The 25,684-nt window shown below is 42.0% G+C and overlaps 1 protein-coding gene across 7 annotated transcripts in view; it reads right to left on the bottom strand.

The window, feature by feature from the left end:
- Positions 1 to 25,684, bottom strand: part of Ppn (proteoglycan-like sulfated glycoprotein papilin) — a 71,065-nt gene that overhangs the window by 2,022 nt on the left and 43,359 nt on the right. For 2 of the 7 annotated variants that reach the window (XM_046610585.2, XM_046610586.2), the window contains exons 2-35: positions 24,051 to 24,111; positions 19,720 to 19,907; positions 19,327 to 19,387; positions 16,738 to 16,820; positions 16,117 to 16,267; positions 15,913 to 16,036; positions 15,755 to 15,835; positions 15,491 to 15,663; positions 15,234 to 15,369; positions 14,715 to 15,058; positions 14,457 to 14,636; positions 14,163 to 14,336; positions 13,843 to 14,034; positions 13,583 to 13,727; positions 13,396 to 13,517; positions 12,985 to 13,231; positions 12,757 to 12,912; positions 11,789 to 12,628; positions 9,333 to 11,660; positions 8,903 to 9,259; positions 8,638 to 8,814; positions 8,336 to 8,515; positions 6,562 to 6,735; positions 4,869 to 5,081; positions 4,589 to 4,759; positions 4,072 to 4,479; positions 3,732 to 3,944; positions 3,399 to 3,566; positions 2,509 to 2,748; positions 2,061 to 2,431; positions 1,797 to 1,947; positions 961 to 1,494; positions 230 to 385; positions 42 to 155 (exon numbers count right to left, since the gene is read on the bottom strand). In XM_046610585.2, the coding sequence (XP_046466541.1) occupies positions 42 to 155; positions 230 to 385; positions 961 to 1,494; positions 1,797 to 1,947; positions 2,061 to 2,431; positions 2,509 to 2,748; positions 3,399 to 3,566; positions 3,732 to 3,944; positions 4,072 to 4,479; positions 4,589 to 4,759; positions 4,869 to 5,081; positions 6,562 to 6,735; positions 8,336 to 8,515; positions 8,638 to 8,814; positions 8,903 to 9,259; positions 9,333 to 11,660; positions 11,789 to 12,628; positions 12,757 to 12,912; positions 12,985 to 13,231; positions 13,396 to 13,517; positions 13,583 to 13,727; positions 13,843 to 14,034; positions 14,163 to 14,336; positions 14,457 to 14,636; positions 14,715 to 15,058; positions 15,234 to 15,369; positions 15,491 to 15,663; positions 15,755 to 15,835; positions 15,913 to 16,036; positions 16,117 to 16,267; positions 16,738 to 16,820; positions 19,327 to 19,387; positions 19,720 to 19,907; positions 24,051 to 24,111 (9,413 nt within the window). Of the gene's footprint in view, positions 1 to 41; positions 156 to 229; positions 386 to 960; positions 1,495 to 1,796; positions 1,948 to 2,060; positions 2,432 to 2,508; positions 2,749 to 3,398; positions 3,567 to 3,731; positions 3,945 to 4,071; positions 4,480 to 4,588; positions 4,760 to 4,868; positions 5,082 to 5,622; positions 5,794 to 6,561; positions 6,736 to 8,335; positions 8,516 to 8,637; positions 8,815 to 8,902; positions 9,260 to 9,332; positions 11,661 to 11,788; positions 12,629 to 12,756; positions 12,913 to 12,984; positions 13,232 to 13,395; positions 13,518 to 13,582; positions 13,728 to 13,842; positions 14,035 to 14,162; positions 14,337 to 14,456; positions 14,637 to 14,714; positions 15,059 to 15,233; positions 15,370 to 15,490; positions 15,664 to 15,754; positions 15,836 to 15,912; positions 16,037 to 16,116; positions 16,268 to 16,737; positions 16,821 to 19,326; positions 19,388 to 19,719; positions 19,908 to 24,050; positions 24,112 to 25,684 lie in introns of all 7 variants that reach the window. The other 5 variants (XM_046610587.2, XM_046610589.2, XM_046610592.2 and 2 more) reach the window with 5 other exon arrangements.

The raw sequence follows: 25,684 nt of genomic DNA, 5'->3' as shown, positions 1-25,684 counted from the left end.
TGCTAGCAATATGACTGAGAATTGTTTACAGTCCAGCTTACCAGATACCACAATGTCTACAGAATCCGAATCACTAGAGTACTGATTAGCGGCTTCGCATCGGTATTTTCCAGAATCATTCTTTTGGGCGTACGAAATGCTCAGTCTGTTCGCTTCTGTAAATGTGAAAGATCAGCGTTATTACATTTCCAGACGCTGTGAGTTCAATTGGTTTGCTCAAGATACCCACCAACAATCTTGATTTTTTCGGTTGTTTGGATGAGTCTATCATCTTTGTACCACTGTACAGTTGGAATTGGGTACCCATAAACGTTACAGAGTATGCTGAAGTCACTACCCACTGGGAATTGGCCATCCTCTGCCGTAACGTTCACTTTCACTGGAACTGTTCACAAATGTTATTAATTTATTGAATCCGATCCTCCAAAAACCGAATCTGGATCTAGTGCTTGAACTTCTTCTGCTTAGCTTTTGAATTATTCGCTTTCAAAATACTTACGAATCTCCATATTAACTTCTGGTCCAATACAAACTTTGAAACAACTCTAAATGAAAAAACGTTGACCTTTCTAGCTCTATTTTTGAAGATGTTTTCAAGATTAGGGATATCGTCGAAATAGATTTTTGTTACTTTCTTCACAACACTTATGCAGTAGAGCTTAAAAGAGTTATTGGCTACGATATTATTTCAATGGAACCAATCAAGCAAACACAGTACAGTTGTAGAATAGGTAGTAGATTTAGTGGAGTGCATAGTTTTTTGTGATTAGTCCGATATGGTTGATTCGGGCCAACCGTCAGTTTGGTTAGACATCAATTTATTGCGATTGAGAAAAAATGAGTTCTTCGAATAAATGAAATTTCAAGTCGAGAAAGCGAAACTTGTCATTGGCTCAATTTGACGATAAAACTGACAGTAGGACCGTATGATATATAAGATTAGTATGATGTTATCCTCACCTGTGTATTTGTCAAGCACAATTGCAGGGGGCGGTTCGGTTATATTAACAGTTAGGATGTAAGGAGCTTGACTTGGCGGGTAGATAGGAGCGTATGTCTGAGATACGGGAGCTTTCGTCCGCATCGGTCTGTTTTGAGGATAATCAGGTATTCTAGTGCGGACTGGCGAACTGAGTCTTGAAGGATCAATGAGGTATTTGATATATCTTTCGTACTCTGGTTTGACATTGATAACTGGACCAGGTGCTTGTAGAGTTACAGACCACGATGCAGCTTTTCCGACACCGTTATAAGCTTGGCAAGTGTAAATTCCAAGGTTAGCCAGAGATACTGTATGTATTTTTAGCGCGTAATCACGCTGTAATTCGTACACATCATCAGCCAGCGAAATCATTTCCCCTTCGTGCCACCAGTTTACGATAGGTCGTGGCCAGCCCATGACGAAGCATTTCAGGTATGCAGGCGAATTCAAGCTCACTGTCACGCGGTAGTTTGGTTTGCCAAAGATAGTGGAACTCCTGTTTGCGCGAGGGTCTACATAGGATAAGAAAGAGCGTGCGGTGTGTTTAGAGACAAGAGTGTTAATAGGAAAACCACACAGTTACAATAGTGAACAGAGACATTAGACATTTCTGCAACTAAAACCTTTGTGAGTGAACATATACACCTGTTACCTCTTTCAAAAGTGACAAACATGCAGGACTTTATAATAAAATTAGTAAGTACGTTGGTTAATTCATTGATGCATGGACACTGTACTGATAGAACTAGTGAAACTTACTACTGACAATCTGTCAATGAATCGGTTTCAGATCGTTATGAATTTTTATACTCACCAGTGATGTCTAGTTCGTACTGTATTCTGACTGGCGCGGCCAGACGATTGTGGGCTGTGCAAGTGTAAATTCCTGCATCTGCTGAATAGAGTCCAACAATTTGGAGGGAACCGTCATCATTTATACTGTGTCTACCCATTGAGTTGTCAATCTACAATCACATGTAGTATGACACATTTAATACATCAGAGTCTTAGACTGATGTCAACTTTGTGGAATGAACAGCGTTTCAGCCAGGCCCAAAATTTTATTTCCATTACTCACCAATGTCACACCCCTTCGCCATGAGATAACCGGGCGTGGATTTCCAATGGCAACACATTTCATGATAACGTAGCTACCCTGTTCGGCGCGAAGTTTGGGTTCTTTTGGTTGTTCGATGACAGCGGGTACTAACTGCGAATTTGGTATAGTAGTGACTGCTGGCACTGGAGGAGGCGTCGGTAGAGGCTCCGTCGGTACCGGTTGAACTGGTACTGGCTGCACCGCAGCAGCTGGCTTCAAACAAGACGAACCACAACTGCTCGGACAACACTTTAAATCTTCAGGACACTGAGCGTCCGAGTCACATTCTTCCTGGCAACTTGCACCGTTCACTACTGCTGGACACATTCCTGGTTTCGTCACAGTTGGGACTAGAATTGCAAGACCGTTCCAGGTAAATCTAGCACGTAGAAAAATTTCAGCTGACAGTTTCTATAGTAAAACTCACGGCTCTCGCAAGTGCCTTGATACACGGCTGATTCCCCTCGAAGAACTGAAGTTATTACACATTTCGATCCTTCTTGACATTTTACTGGGAGACACGGATCCACGCAGCTACATCGTTCGCAATTTTGTTCATCAACGCGTGCCACCATTCCGTACTGGCAACGAATCTCATTGCACTCTTTTTGTGCGTTTATGCACGAGTCTTCAGGATATTTAAATTCTGGGCCCACTTCGTTTGTTTCTGTTGACGAAATGTTTAATCTTAATTCCATTGTGATATCATAAATTAAAAGAACAACTAAACTCATAATAGTTTTTAACCCGCATTAAAAGAAAAGCATAGACATTGACATAAATCAAAGTTTTGTTGGGCTCTGAAATGAAAGAACTAAGCGTTATGTATATAAAGGTATGTGATGAGCGATATGAATGAGGAGCAGTCAAAGCGTGAATCAATATCTGGAAGCATAGTGACATGATTTTTGACGCTAAAAAACATTAAGTCTCTCCTCGAATTTCGTAGCAGTACCTATATGTTTCTGTAATGATGCAGTTTAAGGTATGGTGCTTAGACAATGTCAGATCTGAAATGAATATTATACGTCATATGAAGCGAGAATAAAACAGATGCTGTTCGCCTCACAGCTATGCGCATATGAATTCTGATAGTTGTATGTCATAAAATGAAGCCAGCAGCATTTAACCAAAGCTGCAATAAACAATGTCCAAACGATGGTTGAGACCAGTAAATATTATTCAATTATCCTCTATGTGTAAGCTGTTTCAAAGTAACTTTGAAGCCTGCGAACAAGACATTTGTACCGAGTGTCCGGATAAATATCGGAAAGTCCAAGCAAGCAAGATTTCAGAAGAATTTCAACTTTCACTTACTCGAGCAAGTCTTAAGGCAAGATTCACGGCTCTTGAATCTGTTAAGATTTCCTCCTGAACCTTGATAAATGAATGCTATACAATCTAGGCGCTCATCGTCGTAGTAGAAACGCTTGTAGTGACCTGACCCGCCATAATATCCACTATTTACAGGCTCAAGGCAGATAGCTATACCATCACCATATACACTTTATTATTATACGAGGATTGTAATTAGTTAATCTAGGAGTAAGTAGGAGAGCTTTTACTGTTACATAACTCCATAAGTAAGTTACACCACGTTTCTTTCTTCAGCAGCTTGCACTGTTCTTTTTATGAAGTAGTAAGTATTACCTGTATTATCATACGTGGTTCTGTTTCCAGGCGCTGGAGGTTCTTCACGATGTACACAAACAGACTCGCACTCATATTGGAACGTGAACCTGTTACCATTGCCAAGACATCCCCCATACATAAATGAATGGCATTCACGAGTCTTTGAGTCATAGAAGAATCTGGGGAACAATCCGTTGCAGGGGCCTGGGTCCAACGGAAGATTGCAGACATCTGAAATTGAGTCATATTGGTAATAAACAATAACTTGTGTGCATCTTGAGCGGGACATTAGACAGAAATAGATCATATCAACTGTGAAAAATATGGAATTTACCAGTATCCCTAATTTAATTCAAACCTTGTCCTCGGAAGCTTCCACATACGCGTTCACACTGCTCCAATGATTGGAACCTATTGGCATTCCCTTCGCATCCTCCGTACAGGAATGCTTGGCAAGTTTGGCTTTCTGCGTCGTAATAGAATGCAGTAATATTATCTCTGCATGGACCAAAATCGAGTGGTGCAAAGCAAGATGAACTCTCAGGATCAACTCTGGTACGAGGTGTTGCAGGTAGCGTGACTAGAGTCGTGGCATCGGTTGTCTTCCGGCATCTCTGCTCGCATGACTTCTTGTCCTCGAACCTATTTTTATTACCCTGGCACCCGCCGAATGCAAATTCGTGACACATGTCGGTACGACGATCGTAATAATACTGCCTAATACTTCCTCTGCAGGGACCAACAATTGCTGGTAGATCGCAGGGATCTGAAAATATTTCACAACCATTAAACTACAAAGCATATCAAACTACTTCGATGACTGTAGCAGACTGACTAACTTGTCTACCGATAATAGAAAGTAAAAATTGATTTACCTTGCACATTTCCACATCGATTTTCACATTCTTCAACTGTTCCAAAGTTGTTGCCATTACTTTGACATCCACCGTAGTAGAATTGTTGGCAAATACCAGACCTACTGTCATAGTACCATCTAACCGACTCCATTCTGCACGGTCCATGGTTTTCAGGCAAGAAACAATATTCTAAAAAATTAATGTTGTTTGTAACAATTCAACTCTTTGAGGATTCATCAAACTGTGCGGTGACAACTGATGCCTTCAGACGTAAAAGTCGACGTTTACTATCACCCACCTCTTCGGAATTCATCAACTGTAGGTGCGGGCATTAAAGATGAAGATTCGCATCTATGTATGCAATCATGTTCAGTTTCGAAATTATTTCCATTTCCACCGCAACCTCCGTAGTAAAATCGTCTGCAGTGTTTTTCGGTCGAGTCGTAATACCACCGTTGAGTGTAATTAAAGCACTCGCCGATTATTGCAGGCAGTAGACAAGAGTCTTGCTCTGTTACGTGAAATAAGTTCAACTTAGAGTATTCTTAATATTCAGAGGTGCAATACGCGTCGGCAACCGAACGAGGAAGAACCAAACAAATAATACATAATGTGTAATGAACGTCACATAGTAGCTTCAAAGAATTGGGAAATGGTACTGAGTTCTCCCTCATGGGGCTGCCTACTATCTATTTGATGTTATTCAAAAAGTAGCACGAAAATGAAGAGCACAATGGCAATTAAACATTTCAGGTACATACATGGACTTGGTGCGTGAAATAAGAACAAATAAAAAAATTTATAAGTTCTCCAGAATAGTTGATAATACGAATGTGCTAATTATATGCGCTACTTATTCAACCCATGGAAGAGCTAATGCTTTGACAAAATTCTCTAATTCCATAAGCTTGTGAAATCTTAACAAATGCGAAATCGATGCCGTGAGATCATATACGATGTCAAGCTTACGTACGATCAATTACGTCACTCCACCGTCTCACAACATTGAACAATAATGACGAATACGAATGATTGTGTCATCGAAATCTTACCAATCTTTGCCGGACAGTCAGTATCACATGCATCTTTAGTTTCGTAGTTATTTTTATTTCCACCACAGCCAGTGTAATAGAAAGGCATGCAACGTTTCTCTGCTTGGTCAAAGAACCATCGAGAGAGTTTTTCCGTACAGGCACCCTCTTTCCGTGGTAGCGAACAAGTACCTATCACCATATTAATAACCATGCAATGTTAGTGACGTATTATCTCACACAATTAGATTTCAAGCTACTCAATTCCACCAGTCACCAATTATATATACTTTTACATCAAACATATCCAAGGGAGATGTACTCGTTCGAGCAATGTCGAATGCGTTAATCGGTTTAACTAGCGAAAGAGCAGATTCAATGCCATGGTACACACAAAATTACGTACATGACTGAAATTCGTATAGTAAGGCTCTGTGCTGTCTTACGTATGAAGAATTAGTGGAGGCATTACGGGTACACGCGAAAAACATAAAAAATGACCTAATAAGCTGACGACATCTAAAGCAAACATGACAAAATGGCATACACTGGCATAAGCAATTTATTTTTTACTGATTACTAGATGTTCAATATTAAATTTCTGGCCAAGTGCAAGGCAATGTATGATGTAAGCCATGAAAGTATTCTGCAGTGCTTTGTCAGTTATCAAATTCTCATTCTTGTACTTTTAATTCGATAGGACTCTGTGAATTCTTCACAATGGTACTAAGGATATTTGTAGTCAATTTAAAATCAAGTACAATATTTCACTAATGCAATAACGGGAGAAAAAACACTGGAAAATAGAAACATTCCATTTTTGTTACGCCCACGTGTTTTCGACAGACCAGCACCATTGAGCCCATATACAGTTACTCATAGCTTTGGCAATGTTTCGATATGCTTGATTAGCGGCCGACACCAATTTTGACACATGTATCTTTTTTTTCATGGCTATACCTCTATGGGGGCAGCGCTGCTCGCATGCAGCGTATGTTCGGAATTTATTGCCATTGCCTTTACAACCGCCGTAAACAAATTGCCTACAAGATTTATGCTTAGCATCGTAGTACCAGCGTAGCAAAGAGCCGGGACATGGCCCAGGCTCTTTCTCCAGGTTGCACACATCTCGTACTGAAAAGTTCAAGTTTTATTTTGTTTGAGTTTCTCATTATTGGTAGAATTGTCACCCGATCTGACAACACCCACATACCACTGACTTATTGATGTGAAGGGGCACAAGATATATACCTACGGGTTGTGTTCGATCGAACTTGATTGTAATAATTTTACTTCACTTGTTAGCTCGACCAAAATATTCCTCAACCAAGGTATGTTTTTCAATCGAGACCCAGGAGAAATTCAACTCTAACAAGTTGGCAACAATTTGGATTACACCATTGAATGGAAAAAAGACCAGAAACATGCCATTATTTGTTGAAAGGTTTTTAAAAAAGTGAAACATAGCCATGAAGCTTATCATCAAATCACATCGTGAAGCCGATTGTTTCCATGTAAAAATTGACTTCTGTTAATGCTGGACTGAAACTGATAGTACAGGCAATAGGGAATTTTTTCCTGCACTAAATTACAGGAGTTATTTTTTTTTAATAAATAGGTTCAGTATGACGTACTGAATGTAAATTCACAAAATCCTTACAAATCTTAAGGGCGGAGTGCCGCCATTTTGGGAAAAACCGTTTCGGCCTATATCTCCGTAACCGTGCACTCTAGGCCAGCAATGATAATGACCTTTATTGTAGATAATAATATTTTCTATCTTTTTTGTTTGATAATTTTTTTTGTATTACTAACTATTTGTAAGTTGTTACTTATACGACTGCCAAAATTCATTTATTTACTTTTTGATCAATATCTCCCCGAATAATTGTTTAAAAAACGAAATACTAATAATCTAAATTTTAAATCCACAAATTTCCTACAACTTTTACCTCAAACTTTTTGTCTTCAAATAAATATTTATGAAGTTATAACGCTTTCTATGATGCACTATCGGGTGGAAGGTTAATAAAAACGCGGGATGCATAGAATTATGATGAAAATGCTTCAAATATGTGCAAAAAATATTGATGAGGTGACAAATAGCAATAAATAATTTGCTTTCTCAACTGCAAAACAAACAGCAACTACCTGATGGAATTTTTTTCAAATTTATATTATATTTTGGCAAGCGTTTAAGTTGTTAATAGTTAGTGATGCAAAAAAAGTTATTAAACAAAAAAGATAGGAAATATCATTATCTACAATAAAGGTCATTATCATTTTGGGCCTAGAGTGCACGGTTACGGAGATATAGGCCGAAACGGTTTTTCTCAAAATGGCGGCACTTCCGCCCTTAAATTTTGTAAGGATTTTGTGAACTTACATTCAGTACGTCATACTGAACCTATTTATGAAAAAAAATAACTCCTGTAATTTAGTGCATTATGGACAAGAGTAACGGGTCCCCTATTGCCTGTACTATGAACTGCCCGACGCGACGTACCGTGGTGCCTATTTATGGCAGGATTTGATTGTAAGCGCAGACACAACTATGAGTCGACTGAAGACTCCCGTTTATCCGTTATCTAACCTACACGTATAGCCGTAAGGCCAGTCTTACAATTAGCAACTTATCAACCTCATGCACTTTTTTCTGACGGTCTATCCTTTCACGCACACTATTTCTTTCAGTATTTCTTTCTCATTTATAGTTCAGATTTGAATTACTTACCGCGATCAAGTCTAGGTATTACACACTGCTGCTTGCAGGAGATTTCCGTTTGGAAGTTATTTTCATTACCCCTGCAGCCACCATAATTGAATTCTTCGCAGCTACTGCTTTCTGCGTTGAAATACCATCTGGTGAAATTACCTTCGCATGGCCCTGGTTCGTTGGGTTGCTCACAACGATCTGAAAACCACGATTTTATTTTATTCAATGCCATGTAATTTTCATCGAATAAAAAATTATACTCCGTGTGAGAAAACGGATATTATATTACATTAAAAACACTCCAGTCGCGTGGCACTCACCATCATCATCAGGAACAACGCAAAGTTCTTCACAGTCTTCTTTAGAATTGAACTTGTTGGCATTTCCAAGACATCCTCCGTAGATAAATTGGGCGCACTGTTTTCTATCAGTATCATAATACCATGTTGGATAATATCCGTCACACGGCCCAACGACCTTGGGCAGGAAGCAGACATCTTGCAAAGACAGGGGAAATTTATTAGATCATACAATTTGTAAGAATTGAATAGGAACATGATTTACGTTCAAATACTCAAGACTCACCACGCCCTTTGGGCTCAACACAGGTGTTTTTGCATTCCTGCTGAGTGTGGAAACGATTCTCATTCCCTTCGCAGCCACCGTACCAGAATTTTTGACACATTCCGTTGGAAACGTTATAGTACCATTTCACAGACCATTTCATACAAGGACCCTTATCCTCGTTCAAAGTACAAATAGCAGCGGGAGATAATAGGACTCTGTGACATCCTTCGAAGTTTTCTCCTTGTGCTTCTTCGATACCGTCTGGGCAGCAGCCATACTTGGATACGTCGCAAGTGCAGCCGGCATAATTCGGACCCTTGGCTGGTGTGAGACCGTCAGAACAGCAGTTGAATTTGGTGTTTTCACACCCACAACCTACCATTGATAAAAATATTTAAGTAATAAACAATTAAAAATAAAAGTAATTTGAAATCTAGCGTAATAATACCTTGTTTGAGAGGTCCCTTAGCAAAAGAAATTCCATCGGGACAGCATCCAAATTGATAAGTATGGCAAGGACATCCTTCAAAGTCTGGTCCATGTGCGACATTCAGACGGTCAGGGCAACAACCATGAGGTGCGTACTCGCATCCACACCCTTCGTTGTTTGATCCAAGCGCAGTTGTCGTATTGTCAGGGCAGCATCCGTACTTTGAATTTTGACAACCACAGCCATTGAGATTAGGTCCTTTAGCATTTTGAATATTATCAGGGCAGCATCCATAGAGCGTGGTCAAGCAACAGCCTTCCATGTTCGGGCCATGGGCCGGCGTCAATCCATCGACACAACAACCAAATTTGCTATTCTGACAAGCCGTGGGGCAACATTTGTAATCAGATGCAGTACAATTTTCGGCGTTAATGATATTACACCCTTCACAGTTTTCGCCAGTTGCACTTGTTTCGTTGTTGGGACAGCAACCAAACTTTGACCCTTCGCAACTCTTAGCAATTTCGGTAGTGGTAGTAGGTGTATAAGTGGTCTGCTCATCGGTGACTTCACTCGTAATTTCGGTAGTAGTTTCTTTCGCTGGTGTGGTAATAGTAGAGGTTGTTTCTCCTTCTTCACAACCTTCACCGTCTGGACCAGATGCTGGTTCAATTCCATTTGGACAGCAACCGTATGTGGTAGTATTGCAGCAGCCGAAATTATCCTCACCGGCAGCTGCCGTCTTACCATCGAGACAGCAGCCGAATTCTGTTCCGTTGCATGGTATTTCGCAGCCCTCATAGTCATTTCCTTCCGCCGGGGTAACTTTATCTGGGCAACAGCCAAAGAGTGTATCACTACAGTGTGAATCGGGGCAGCCTTCGTTATTCTTTCCGGTGGCAGGAGATACGCCGTCAGGACAACATCCGTATTTTGTTTCGTTGCACGTTTTGGGAATAAAACAACCTCGTCCGAATGGTCCTGTAGCAGGTTTAACACCGTCATAGCAACAGCCAAATGGTGACGTTTTGCAAGTCTTCGGTTTTTTCGGCTTGCATTTAAGTCGCCTTCGTAACGTTTGATCGCTGTGTCCGATAACTGTGAAAATCTCAGTAATGTGCGACTGCTCAGTGGTATCCAGATCATAATCTGTTTCAGTGACACCTGACTCAGTAGTATCACTTGTAATATCACTCTCCGTTGTGATGTCAATTTCACCTGAGACTGTTGTTTCTGAATACGTGATTGTGACATCAGACTCTGTCGTTGTAACAGTTCCCGTAGATTGTTTGGAAGTTTCAGTACTTCCGGTAACTGTACCGTCGGTGATCGATGTTATACCAAATTCAGTGGATTGACTCATTGTAGTAGATGATGCAGATACAGTTCCACCTGAGCCTGACGAAAGTGTTGCCTCGGAACTGGGTGAAACACTTGTGTCAGGTGTAGATGATTCTAAAGTTTCTGAACCAGATGATAGCGACGTGTCTGGGATAGACGATTCGGTTGTTTCCGAACCAGACAACTCTGTTGTCTGAAAACTAGATGATACGGGTGTACTTGAACTCAAGGGTTCCATTGACTCTGAACTAGACGATTCTGTAGTGTCTGAACTGGATAATACTGTCGTTTCTGAGCTAGTTAGCGCTGTTGAGATTATACTGGCTGACATTGTTGTATTTGTACCAAACGTCTCTTTTATATCTGAATCAGATACTGACGTTTCTGAGCTGGTTGATACTATTGTTCTAGCTGATGTTATGTCTGTGCTAGATGTTTTTATCGTATCTGAATCGGTGGAGACTACTATTTGTGAACTAGTAGAAGCCTTTATGGTTGTATCAGATGTCACGGTTGTACCTGCACTAGACAGTACCGTTGCATCAGTGCTGGTTTTGTCAGAACTCGACGTCAGTGTTATATTTGATCCAAATGATTCCATTGTTCCTGCACTGGTTGATTCTGTTGCATTTGTGCTAGACTCTTCTGATGTATCTAAATCAGACGATACAGTCGTTTCTGAAACGGTTCGATTTGTTATGCCTGCTTCAGATGACGTTAACGCTTCTTGGCTCGACAACGAACTCATTTCCGAACCAGATGGTTCTAAGGTTGTAGACGGTTTGGTTTCATCGGAACTAGAAACAACTGTAGAATCAGAAGCTTCTGTCGTTTCTACAGTTGATGAAGAATCGGAAGCCCTTGTAGAACTTGAAATACCGGCTGATAGTGTGGTAGACTCAGGCAAAGTCGATTTTTCGGTGGTTTCTGGTGGCTCGGTAACGTCAGGTGGCGCTACCTCGAAGGGCAAAACCGCTGGTTGAGGATTTTCGGGTTTAGTGGTTACTGAAACAGAGAAGTTTGGATTAATAATAACAACAAAAAATCATAAAATTATTATAGTTTAGCCTCATGGTCACAGTAGTGCCAAACAAGAACTTCGGACTCGAAATTTATGTCATATTAAATATTACCTGGCGATTTCGACGTAACAGATGCTTTAGTTGATATTGTTTGTTCTGTTGACTTCGTTGATACACCTTTGTCCAATTCTGTGGAGGCCTTTGTATCTAGATTGATTGTTTCAGATGTTCCAGTAGTATCTGAAGTAGATGCCACTGACGTTTCAGAGCTGGTTGACACTGTTGAAACTGTACCAGCTGACATTGTTGAATGTGTGCCAGATGATTCGATCGTGCCTGACTCAGAAGATTCTTTTGTTTCCGTACCGGCCGAGCCGATTGTGGTTAAATCAGATGAAGCTGTTGCTTCTGAGCTAGAGACGGTTGTTGTATCAATGCTGGTTTTACCGGGAGTCAGTGAATCTGTTGTACTAGACACTACCGTTGCATCAGTGCTGGTTTTGTCAGAACTCGACGTCAGTGTTATATTTGATCCAAATGATTCCATTGTTCCTGGACTGGTTGATTCTGTTGCATCTGTGCTAGACTCTTCTGATGTATCTAAATCAGACGATACAGTCGTTTCTGAAACGGTTCGATTTGTTATGCCTGCTTCAGATGACGTTGATGCTTCTTGGCTCGACAACGAACTCATTTCCGAACCAGATGGTTCTAAGGTTGTAGACGGTTTGGTTTCATCGGAACTAGAAACAACTGTAGAATCAGAAGCTTCTGTCGTTTCTACAGTTGATGAAGAATCGGAAGCCCTTGTAGAACTTGAAATACCGGCTGATAGTGTGGTAGACTCAGGCAAAGTCGATTTTTCGGTGGTTTCTGGTGGCTCGGTAACGTCAGGTGGCGCTACCTCGAAGGGCAAAACCGCTGGTTGAGGATTTTCGGGTTTAGTGGTTACTGAAACAGAGAAGTTTGGATTAATAATAACAACAAAAAATCATAAAATTATTATAGTTTAGCCTCATGGTCACAGTAGTGCCAAACAAGAACTTCGGACTCGAAATTTATGTCATATTAAATATTACCTGGCGATTTCGACGTAACAGATGCTTTAGTTGATATTGTTTGTTCTGTTGACTTCGTTGATACACCTTTGTCCAATTCTGTGGAGGCCTTTGTATCTAGATTGATTGTTTCAGATGTTCCGTACGATTCTAAGCTGGTGTCTGAAGTCGACGTTTCTGAGGTAATAATTGATGTGATTTTACCAGATTCTGTAACTGTATATTTAGAAGCTTTGGTCGGATATTTACCAAGTGAACTATACATATTGGTAGTTTCAGTTCCATAGTCAAGATTGGAGGTCGTAGAACTGTTCCAGTCATCAGTGAAACTGGATGAGAATCCGAAACCACTTCCTTCTTCGTCAAAGTAGTCATTATGCTCCGTTGTATCGCCGAGCGGGCCCGGTATTGGGGGTAGTGCATTAGAATCATCGCTCATCATCATATCCTCTAAGCCACTTCCTGACGACTCTATTTCGTCATTGTTCCTAGACTGCTGATTGCAAAAGTATCAAATTAATTATTTTGAGGTACGTACATGTATCAGATTTGAGTTGGAAATTATAAAAAATAATAATCAATATTAGCGAGAAAATATTTATCACTAATATAAATCAATTTATTCTGTAATACTCTATTTTTCTAGGTCGATCTTTATACCTGAATGCCAAGATCCTGGTTAACAGAAATGAATTCATCGTCTTCATAATCCTCACATTCTTCGTCTTCTTCGATATCCGTTGGTGCATTGGGTTTCCCTCGTTCTTCTGGTATAACTTGATCTGAAAATGAATAAAAAGGCACGTTGAACTGTTTATATAAACCCCGAGATTCTATTGGTCATTACCTTGCTCGCACGCCTTCTCATTGCAATTGTCGCTGGCGAGCATAAACTCATCTTCACGACAATTATCCTTAGACGGAACCACTTTATTATCCTTCATGCATATTACCTTTCTAGTCTTGTCACCACCGCCGCATGGCTTGGAACACTGAAATGAAATGTTTTCCTTGCAAATCTTAAGTGTATATAATTGCAGACAAGTCTTCAATAACATTTCGAGAACATGTTTCCAAGCTTGCTCTTATAATCATAACGCTGCTCACCTCACTCCAGGGACCCGAGAACCATTCACCCTTGCACTCTTTCACCTCAGCAGTGCACTCTTGAGTGTCATTATACCTTGTACTTGGATCACATTTTTCATCTTCAACCTTTGTTACGCAACTCAGTTCAGGGTCTGATGTAGCACAAAATACTTTGCGAGTTGCGATTCCAGTGCCACATTCTACAGAGCACTAAAATCAGTGTATCATTAGTATAAGGAACCACTAATCATATATTTTAAACAAGAACTCTCTGAAGTTCACCGTATTTTCGAAATTCTAAGCATAATCTCACAAACAACACAAACTATTGCACGTACCTCGCTCCACTGCGTTGCATACCATTGGTAATTGCACTTTTCTTGAGCCGAACAACTCCTGACTAATTCAGGCTTCGTTTCGGGGTTACACTTTTCATTAGGATATATTTTATCGTCCAATGAGACACAGCTTACAGTTCTAGTCTCTTGAGTAAGACCGCATTTATTGTCACACTGAAAACAGGAAATGCAATCAGTCAGTTCACGAATTTTTCACACAATCACGCACAAGTGTATTCTCAGTTTATGTTTCGTCTCTCTAGAGGAATACCTCTATTATATACATCAACTTACACCGCTCCATTTGGATACGACCCAATCAATCCCAGCACAAGGTCTCAATTCGCAATCCTTCTCACTCTCCGGACGCTCTTCCGGACAGGCGGAATCAGGTAGGACGATTATTTTTCCGTCTACTTTTTTGTAGCAAGTTATTTTACGCCTCTCCTTTCCTTGGCCACAGAGGCGATCGCACTGTAATGAAAAAAAAAAAGTATTGTATATACGCATTGAATACGTCAACACCCGTTAAGATGAATATTTCTCACTCACAGGTTTCCATGGGCCTTTGTGCCACTGCGGACATGGAACATCCTTGTTACATTCCTGTATCTCAATGCCCTTAGGTCCGATTGTTTTCAAACAACGAGTGTCATCCACAAGCGATGGAATACCTCCGGAAATGATTTGCTCGCACTTTATCTCTCGCGTCTGTTCTCCTCCAAGTCCACAGGCTTTACTACATGGACCCCAATCCCCGATCACCCATTCAGGTGGACACGCCTCTTCGCCGCATGATACGTTGCTGACTGGTTCAAGTTGCTGATCGCATAGATTGGCGTCCACTTCCTCGTTATCACCACGTCTGACACATTTGACCAGCCTCGACTGGAATCCTGAATAACACAATTTCGCTAGTTTCATTGAATTCGATTGTTACAATAGCGTGAGATTCCACTATTTCAGCGTTAGACACGAGAACACACTACTCGATGCCTTTCGTTATAAAAAACTTGGTTACATAAGCACGTGTACGAAGGAAAATTAATAGAGTATAAAAAAAAGACATACCTCCGCCACAAGTACTACTGCAATCGGAAAACTCTTCTTCGACCCAAGTGTAACTCTCAGCGTCCGAAGAGTTCGAGAATCTTTTCGATATGCTGTACTCGTAATCAACGCCAACGTTTTTGCCTTGTTTAAGCAACTGTAAAAATGTTTCGATTAATCTTTATTAACAGTAATACTGAATCGTTTTGTTTAAGAGAGCTGGAAAAATGATAAACAAGAAAAATACATCCAATCACCCTGAGAGTGAAAATATTTACCACAATGTAAATTGTCTGGTTCGTTGGTCCCAGCGCAGTGACCATATCCGCAGTCATAATTTCCGTAGGTCTTCTCTCATATCGAAAAACGGTGCCAGCAAACTTAAAGCTTCGGGGAAAATCTATTGTCCTATTTCCATTCAGATAATAATGACCCGTCGAGTTCCTAATGGCTATAAAATTGCGGAACGATTGATCACATAGAATCTTTTAAACGGTAAGAAATTTCCCTTTTAGATGACGTAATAAAAGAAAGCAACATACCCAAGTAGTTGTTTGACGGACGTAGCTCGCTGATAGCAATATTCGTTGCACCGGCGGGTATCAGTAAGATATCGTTGTACCCTGAAGGTAATCAAAGGCAATGTTGATGCAAATCCACCTCTATTGACGAGGTAAATAGGAAAGCAATAGATACGTACCAATTTTCAGATTGTCATTAGCGACTACTCCGTGAAACGTATCACAGGCCGAATTGTCTCCACCGCATTCCCGGCATTTGTCTTCCTTAGCACCACTGCCGAGCATCATGTCGCATCCCACAGGCTGTTAACGAGTACACGAAAGTTGAATATTATCGCCAAGGTAACACAAAAACGAGTTTTCATCGTCACCATTAAGCTCACCATGCATTTACCCTCGACACAAACGTCGTTCTGACCAGAGACGCAGGGTGTACCATCTGTGACCTTGAATTTGAGACGGTAGTAAAATCTCTCGCGACGCGGTTTACAGTTCAACTCGCATTTGTTAGACGCTCCAGTGTAAGGAACCCACCTAAAATAATTCAACAGCAGTGATCAGTTATTCTTCCAGAGTAGGATTCTTTTTCAATTATAAAATTGATATTCAACAGCGCGTTCTTTCGTGTAACAATATTTATTAACTCTTTAGAAACGTATTCAGGAAATGACTCGGCGTTTCACGACCATCGCGATCGTTCCTCGAGATGATAGCTTGTACACGGAACTATTTAGTTTGCTTTGAGGCACAGAGTTTAGGGGTGGTTCGCTTTACTAACAAGGTTATTCTAATGTACCAGTCAGTCTCAGGTGATTCTGAGTTAGGAAATTTATGGCTGGTGATGACAAAAGAGTATCTTTTAGAGCCAAGGGCAGTACGAACGAGTAAACCTGTTTAGTATGTTCCAGGTTCCCATGGAAGTGAATTTTTACTGCATATTTCAGTTGAAAGCAAATAAAGATAACTGTTGAAAGGGATTGAAATCGAAATGAGATGAAACTTACTCGTACAAGACACCGTTAACTGGCGTTTTGTCGTACGCTGCACATTGTTCCGCCCTGAAGTCGTTAGCTGGCTCTGGACAATCCTGGAATAGCAATGTATTTTGGGATAAAAATTTTCGCAAGTTTCAACTTGCCGTCATCGTTACCAAGTTTTTCCCACAAATACAAACCAGCCGAAAGGTTTCTCGTCAATTTAGTGCTCAAGATACATTACGAATAGAATTCAGGGCTGCTCATATTTACAACGTACGCGATAAGTAGAAGTCTTCATTCCTCGAAGGTGTATCGTGAATATCATATAAATAAGAATAGAATTTATCCACCGTTAATACGATCTTATGAATGATTTCATGACCATTGATCATGTTGAATGACGTAACGTTCGAAGGTTTAATATCTACAATCTATACATACATCGGCATAATAAATATACGCTTAACCTTATCTCCTGTGAATCGAACGTAGCCGAACCATCTTGTGCTTCGAGCTCCCGACCGTTATGTCGTTACGTGTAAAACTACTCGTGGGAATTTTAGACGTAATCGCCTTGTAACAGGATAAATTACGACGAAAGCGATGGGACGCCTAGCAAAATATTCCGTATGTGCTCGATACTCCGGGGCACTTGACTCCATAACGCCGAGTACCCAAGGATATGGAAAGCGCTGCAGTGCAAGTTAATAATCTTGTACTGTACCAAACCGCATATGGAGATTCACCAGTCGTCAGTTTCGCCTCCGATGTTTGACAATTTCGTGGAGAACCGAGGAAAGCGCGCTCGGTGTTGTACCACCGAATAGAAATCAGTTTTACAAGCCGTTGCTATATCGCCTAGAGACAAGTTAATCTCAAGAAGCATCACACCCACGCCCACCACGTCCCGCACACCCTCGACGCCTAGAATCTGGTCTGAAGGACCACAGGGACCAGTTTTAACACGCCCAGCAACCCCCGTTTCTAGATTTGAGATATAGGTACCGAACTACGACCGAGTAACTTACCTATTCTCATTTCACGCCGTGATGCTACATTTATTATACCGTCTCCGCCCATCCCTAACCATTCCATCCTTTAGGACCCTTGTTGTCCCCCTCGAGTCAGGAATGATCGAGTAACATTCTTTCGGAGAAAATGATCGACGCCGTTATTTTGAGAAGCTTGAAAGGCGCCTCGATCGCGCGTTTTGATGATTTATATTTGTGTATAATCGAGGCTTGAGGAAATTCAAAGATAGATGAACAACTGATTTCCGGGAAACGGTGCATGTATCTCATCTAATCACTGTTAGTTTTGCCGAAGGTACAACATTTTTTAACACTAGAATGAGAAATTAGATACATTTTCATGGCTTTCAATTCTGACGTTGATTATTTCCACCCCAAGCTTTGTTTCTTTTCCGTCAGTGCCAGCTGCTCTTTAACAAATACACACTTAATGCCGTGTACCGAAGAGTACAAACTTCAACTCGATTTTAGAGTACAACGAAGAAAACCGCTTGCTGCACCTCGTACGTAAAAAAAAGTGGTTCCTTCTGCTCTTGCCTCCTGCACTTTCAACCCTGTACAAGGAATCCGAAGTCAACAGGTGGTCTTTTCAAGTATAACCAGAGCTATTAAAATCGATCTCGACTGCGCAGGTAGGACCTTGAAGCGGCTCTGAGTCCAGAGTCGTTATTGCGCATAGCTCTGGGGTAAGTGGAACGAGTGGCATGGAACGGTAGAAGTCACGAGTCAAGTCATTCGTTCCAGTACCCATGATAGAGTCTACCGTATATTCTACTGTGAGAATTATAATAACCAGCATATGGCGTTGCGAATTAGCGCCTCAGATTTGTCACAATGATACCATAATACGAACGGCGATGGGTGAGCGCGGTTATTCATGATTCAATTAATTTACCAGTACAGTGTGATACTCTGGCAGGAACATTAGCACGGTCCGTAACTTGGGCACAACGTATACAATCGGCAATTGAACCTCGGAAGAATGCGCACGCGAGATAGGTGCTGATCAAGTGCTATTGAACTTGCAATCTGCACCGTGTACTTTTTCCGACTCATAGCTTAGGAGGTGTACGCGATCCAGGCAGAGATCACGATCGGGATTCGCGCGGGCATGCCTGCCTCTTGGTTCTCGCCGAGGTCGTGTACTTCAACTGCACGGACACCATCGAGCAATGGGTGCGTGTTTCTACCTGCGGTCACCGAGCATGGACGGAGTGTTGGAAACCGATGCATAACTCACTACTGATAAATCTATGCTCTGTGACCTCTTCGAGCCCGAATACCATGACTATCTGTACCCCATCGAGTTGGTAAAGTGTGAGATATACACCACGTGCTGATCAATTTGTTCATTGCGCTTGATTATGATCGACTGTAATCACCGAGTTCGATGGTCGTTCTTTGATTTGGACGTTTGTCGTCGCCGTCGCGCGTCTCAGTCCGCGTTACCAAAGCTTGACACCGACTGTTTACAGACGCTTTGCCACGTGTCGATTATTCGTCGTTGATCTAAATTCAGTTAGAACCGATAGGTTCAATTTCTATCCGGCTGGCTCGCGGTGGGACTTTATTTTCCTGTACTTACCCGAATGTTGCAGGAGAAGAACCTTTTCTTTGCCCCTGTACACCTCTTCGTCCCGTCTGGACTGAAATTCAAAGAAATGCAATCAGTTTGAGTCGAGATATCGATTTCGAATAAATATAAAAATAGATTGAAAAAAGCTAGGGCTCGATGGGTAGTTGTTGCTTATATCCACTGGACGCTGATGATGGTCTCTCGTATCAAAGCCAACCTTTTACGGTTATGGACTGTCCAATATATCACGTCAGTGGTATAACTACGCCTCGAGAAGGCGTATGATGAATTGATAGGTGGCGATGATTATATTCGGTTCAGTGGACGGAAAATTGCTCAAGGTTCGACAAGCGTGTTCCGTCGAAGGAAGATGTTACTACCAAGTAACAAGGTACAACTCACTCTACGTCGTTACAGCGTCTCGTTTGGTAGGCAACTCCTCCACCGCAGGAACGTGAACAGGAGCTTGGTGTAGACCACGAACCCCAGGTGCCCGTCTCCTGCTCGTCGGTGTCCAAGACGAAGTGCGGCGGCAGGTAGCTTTCGCCATGCTGTCTTCTGTGCCTGTCGTGTCTCAATTTTATGTGGTGCTGCAGAAATGAATTCAAAATAGTCATTGCAGGAGTTTAATAGCGATAGAAGCGATAGCCACGACAAATCACGGAATCCGAATCATCTGCTTCGTTTCTCACATTCGGTTGGCTGAAAATTCCTTTTGTTGTGAACGCAATGTCGCAGTTTGTCACATCTTTAAACAATAATCATCCCTGCATCACGATTACGAGGATTTCCGATTCCACTAGAACAGGTATAGCAGTAGGTATGTAATTTCATGGAATTGAAAAAAACACGTACTTGTGATGTTTTATCTGAATTGTGATGCGAAGTTCAAAGCACTCGTTTCAGGGGTCAAGCTCCGACAAAACTAAGCTCTCGTTTGAAGCCGGAATCACTTCGCCGGTGAAAATGTTTACGAAAATGGTTCCGACTCTTGAAATTTTCGGAAGAGCATTATTACCGTGGCCTTAATTACCTGCAGACCTGGGTGAAAATTGCATCGCAAAGCAATTGCTGGACGCAAATTCGAGTCGTCTACTGCAGGAGCTGGATGTATAAGGTGGTAAACGTCTTAGAACTAATTTCACACCGAGCACAGCCACTTCCGCACCGGTTCTGTATAAGTAGTTGTGAAGCCGCCCCCCAAAGTGGGAAGGTAACTCGTATAACGTGCAACGGAAAACCCAAGTTTAGCTGGCGGTTGTCCAGGACAGTTTTAATTCACGGTTTGTAAAACCGTGCAGCATCAGCCGCGAGTTCTAGCGACATTATTTTCACCGTAACAGCGGAACCGACGCTTGCAGGGAAGAGGAACAGTAAATTACCCCAAAGGCGGGGCTTAACAGACTCGAGGGTAAAATAACGAGCTGTGGCGCGTTTCTCCATTTCCGATAAATAAATTTCATCAAAGCAATAGTCAATTAGCTAAGGCTCCTCATCTGGGATGAAGGGACTTTATACATCAAGCGTGGGATACCCGCTAGTTGAACGACGCGTGTTACACGGTCAAACAGACGCATTTCCGTGGAATAAAATCGCGCTAAGTTTACAGAAGCGAACGTTCCTGTAAAGCTCATTCAGGCATTACTGCAACGACAAATTTGCATACGAGCTGAATGACACATATATACGAGTTATCACCTGCGTCTCAATAGCACGAATTCTTTTTCACATTGGCATACAGTATCAGGACCACGTCCGATAATTGAATTAAATTGAAGCCCGCTGACATCGGTGCAAAAAGAGACTCGTAAGCGTGCCGAGATAAAGATCAACCGCATGATGTTACCGACATACGTTTCAATCCTCGGGTAATTAATTAGCGTGACAATTCGTGATTTCTGCCAACAACGCAGTCCCCGAAGTTCTTTGGTCCCCACTGACGTCTCATTATTCGAGGCCACGCGTTTGTACGTTCGAACCGACGCCGCACGCGTTTAATTCTAACGTCGCGTGACGCCGACTTGCGGGTACTTTTACTTGCTGCTCGTGCACCGTTCCTTGGTTCTTTGACCGTTTTTCTTACACAAATTCAATATCCGGGTTACAGAGTCACGCCAGACGAGGTCGTATACCTTAAGCGTATTTGCCCACCTTTGATACGGTTTAAAGTGCTTTTAAAATCCTTAGTCAGATCCTTACGCGTCGAAACGGTTGTCCGCTTTTGTAATAAATAGTCAAAATTGTCTAGGGTTAGGCTTTTTATTTACTGGGTTTACTTAAGCGCGACTTATAGTCGGCTCGTAAAATTTAATGGATTTGAGTTTGACAGGTTTCTATTACGGTGAAAAAATGTATGTTGTTATTTTCCTTTTAGTCGAAATAACGATAAGGGATTTCTCAATATTTAATGCTGGTTCGAATCTCAATTCACCACTAAATTATTTTAAAAATTCTTACCGTATTTGGTGCATATTTTTGATGCATTCAAATTTTAGGTTGCAGATATATTGCCGCACGTTTTGTCTGTATTTTTATTACGATTTCACCTGGAGAATGTCACGTCTGTGTAAATTCACGTGGTGATTTTTACGCGAAAATAATTACGTTGAAAGTATAAAAAAAATCACTTTTTTACCGAAGTTTGTATCTCTTTCTTTTCAAATACGAAGATCGCTAACAACGAGTTGACTTTATTGAAACAAATTGGTATTAGGTGAGGGAAATTTGCATACGTATAAAAATATCGTTAAGTTAACATCCTGAACCCGTCGACGCTTCGAGTACCCGAATAAATGATATGTATCACGCACACGAATGCTTATTGTTTATATACGGGCAGCAAAATCATCAATGAAAAGTAGGCCAATCTATCTAGCAGTAATATTTAAGGATCGCCAGCAGTCTTGCCTTGTTGGTTAAGTAAGTCATAAATCAATTAAGACCCTAAATTCCTTTCGCGAGATAAATAAAAAAAAAAAAAAACACCATTAATGATAATAATAATTATAAAAAAAGTATTTCAACGCTTGCAGCCCGCGGTGGCGGCTCGAAGTCGCCACAGTCACTTCCATAAAGCATATCTCCGAAATTAGAGCTACACAGTTCTCACATCACTCAGCAATCACACGAGTTTGCAACAGCAAATCAACTAATTACCTTAAACGGTGACTAACAATATAATCACCGCGGGCCGACTTACCCCGATCTGAAGTCATGGCAGCTGGTCAAAGAACTGTAACATCATCCGCTCGCGACCTTATTCATAAGCGCCAGTGCGTACAGCTATTTTTAAACCAGACGGTCAGACTGCAAGTGAATTCATTTTTCCTCATTTTTTTTCCATCTTTCATCTGTGCATAACACATTGCAGTACATCAAAGCAGACATGAGGAATTAAATATTTTTTAAATCAAGAAACCGGCATTTGGTTTTAACGAAAAAGAAAACCAATCCAGCTATAACTTTTTTCGTGTGGTTCAACTTCCTCGGTTTATAGAATTCACTCGTGGATTGCAAAGATGCAAATTAGAAATCACGGCGTTGCAATGTAAGGTTGCAACCCGAAGGCTGCGGGGCAATGATCTCGGACTGAACCGCACGACGATTCGCACAATCGATCCTCAACTCCTACAAGATATTACGATTCCAACATGCGATACTTAGCTATTACTTGCCACACTTCTGTAGAATCACGTACTCGAAATTAGTTTTCGAAAATATAATAAATGCAACTAAAATTAAATAAAAATAAATGGCTATTTTTACAAAAAACTTGATCATTTTTTAAATCCAAAAAAAATTTACTGTCGTTTACTTAAGGAAAAAAAGGCCTGGGAGATCTACACCCTTAGGTGGCAAGTAAGGGTTAATCTTTACATACAGCGACAAGGTGCACGAACCGGCTCTGAAACACGATTATCATATCAGTCGCGAGGAAAGTGAATTGGACAGATAATCAGTCAATTGATCAACGCAAGCTTGCAAACACGTTACTTATCGAGACAGAGTGAGTACTTAGCGTGTGTCTGTGTTGAGTGAAAATTCTGCGCGATAGCTCGTGACATCGAAAATGCTTGGGAAATGATCTGCTGCTACCTGGAACAGTGAGTAATCCCGAGTTGATCACAGTTCGAATCAGGAGATGTACACTATATTGCGTGGATGATCGTGGTGGCTGTCGAGGTGGGCAAGGTTCAAGGACTCCGAAGCTGCAGGTACCTATGTACGTATCCTAAGAACTCGATCAACACCGGTAACTCGATCTTTATTCTCGAGCCGTTTCTTGCTGCGGTTGAAGCTTCGCAGGACTAGTTTGGCCGTCGTTTTCACGGAGGTTTGTGCCAGCCAAGGTGACACTTGGACGGTGAGACATCGAAGCGCGTCGCCTTAATTGCTGCTCGGCATTCCAGCTCCAGCAGAAATGAGAAACTATGGAAAGAACACGAATAGCGACGGAGGATGACAATCAGAATTTTGCAGTCAAAACCGGAGCGTATGACCAGGGAGGCGATGACGCAAGAACCGCGGGGGTGAAGTTAATGCTCCTGCAAGGACGAAGCTGCCTTCGTCAAGGACACGAGGTCGGGTGTCCGAGTCTCCGCGTCTGGCCTCAACACCGTCTCTGATCCTGTCCCAGGACTTCGGAGAGAGATTCCGCGAATTCCGTGATAACGGCTGTTCGCTCCTACCATTACTGGCGATAATCGAATCCGTAAGATGTTCAAGATACTTACGTGGCTGGCTGGCGCATGCGGGATGTGTGAAGCTAGTATAAATATTAGAAGCACCAACGACCTGAAACAGAAAAAGAAGACCAGAGTCGATTATCGTCTTGGAAAGCTGTGGCGATACTCAGACTTTGAGCAAGGCTGTAGACTACATCGCGCGTGTGTATTTACCAAACGGTAGATTATTCAAAACACTTTGATCCGTCAAGTGCAGGAGAGTGTGTGCAGTGTGAATAAATTTCGTGTCTTTGAACCGAGTCAATACAGATTGCGCAACTTCCGTGCTCTCACTTATACGCGCAGCCGGTTTACCTTGATCAGGAAATTTATTACACGTGCAATGTTTGCTGATGAATAAGGAGAAAAAGAAGATGTAAAGCCGCCGAGTCCAAATCGTTCTCCACACTGTTCGCCATGTGTTTTTAAACCTCTCTCGGACCGTCGTACCTCCTCGTCTGGTAAGGATAGCATTGACCCGCGTTCAGGTATCAATCTGACTCGTTAAGGCAAGACGTGTTCGAGTTCCACTTTCAAGTCGTTCTACGGGTTGTTACGTCAGCGTGGGCAGACAGTTACGCACGGTCGCTTACATCGCGAAGTAAGAAAAGAGAGAGGGAGAGACAGAGGAAGAGCGAATGTTCTTGCCCGAAGAAAGCGAATCGGGGAGAGTAGAACGCGATACGAAACGTCATTGGGTCACCGAAGAGCGACCCGCAGCCGGCTTCCCACGCCAGAAGACTTAAAGCCGATCGAAAAGTGGTTCCAAACACGTTACTGGCACACCTACTTGATTACAGTTTCTGGCCGGAAGTGCAGATCGGCTAGTAATGGACGCCGCTAATTGAGGAGTGATTTCTAGTGACCCTGTGTTACGACAGCTCGTAACAACATCGCACGGATTGAGGCGCCTGAATGGAGTTGTCGTCCATTGCCACTTGTTAATTCTTACCCGGAACGGAATGCGTGGAAGATAGGCGTGGGCGCCTGGACCGCCAGGAACACCTTTCTTATCTATATGATCAGAGCCTAATCCCGAAGACCGAAGGGATCGAGAGCCGATCAAGCCTTCGGGAAACCCGAGCCGTCGACCTCTAATCGTGTAATCTAATCGTGGGCCGTGATTTTCGGGTTCTGAACAGTGCTTGAGCCGAGCCCTCAGAACTCCGAATAAAGTCTTTGATTACCCGGCTCCTCGAGCGTGACGATGGTTGTTCTTTGCAGAAAGAAAACATCTGTTTGCCTTTAGTCAGCAGCTTTATACTCGCGTAAACTGGTGATGGAGAGATAGACGCAGCAGCATCCTTGATTCATATCATCGCCCTTTCGGTGTGGGGGAAAAGCGAAGAGAGACGAAGACGCAAAGTGGTTATTGGAATGCGTTGGGTCAAAATTGAGCCGGCATATCAGCGCAGTAGTTCGTTAAACGGCGTCATTGATCGTCTACAATTTTTCATAGGGTTTATTAATGGTTACCAGAAACTCACGTGAGGTGCGTGAATACTCTGTGGCCGATGTTTTCCGATGTCGCAACAGTCCTGCGTGTTCACCGTCAACTTATCTGGTAATTTCGACGCCCATTCCTTTCAGTTCCTTGACTTGAAAGCCCGGGAAACATAAGCGAGGTAGGAAAAGCTTCGGCA

The sequence above is a fragment of the Neodiprion pinetum genome, chromosome 2, assembly GCF_021155775.2.
Source record: "Neodiprion pinetum isolate iyNeoPine1 chromosome 2, iyNeoPine1.2, whole genome shotgun sequence".
Lineage (NCBI taxonomy): Eukaryota > Metazoa > Arthropoda > Insecta > Hymenoptera > Diprionidae > Neodiprion > Neodiprion pinetum.
The sequence above is the reverse complement of the archived record's forward strand: the minus strand, read 5'-3'. Positions and strand labels throughout refer to the sequence as shown.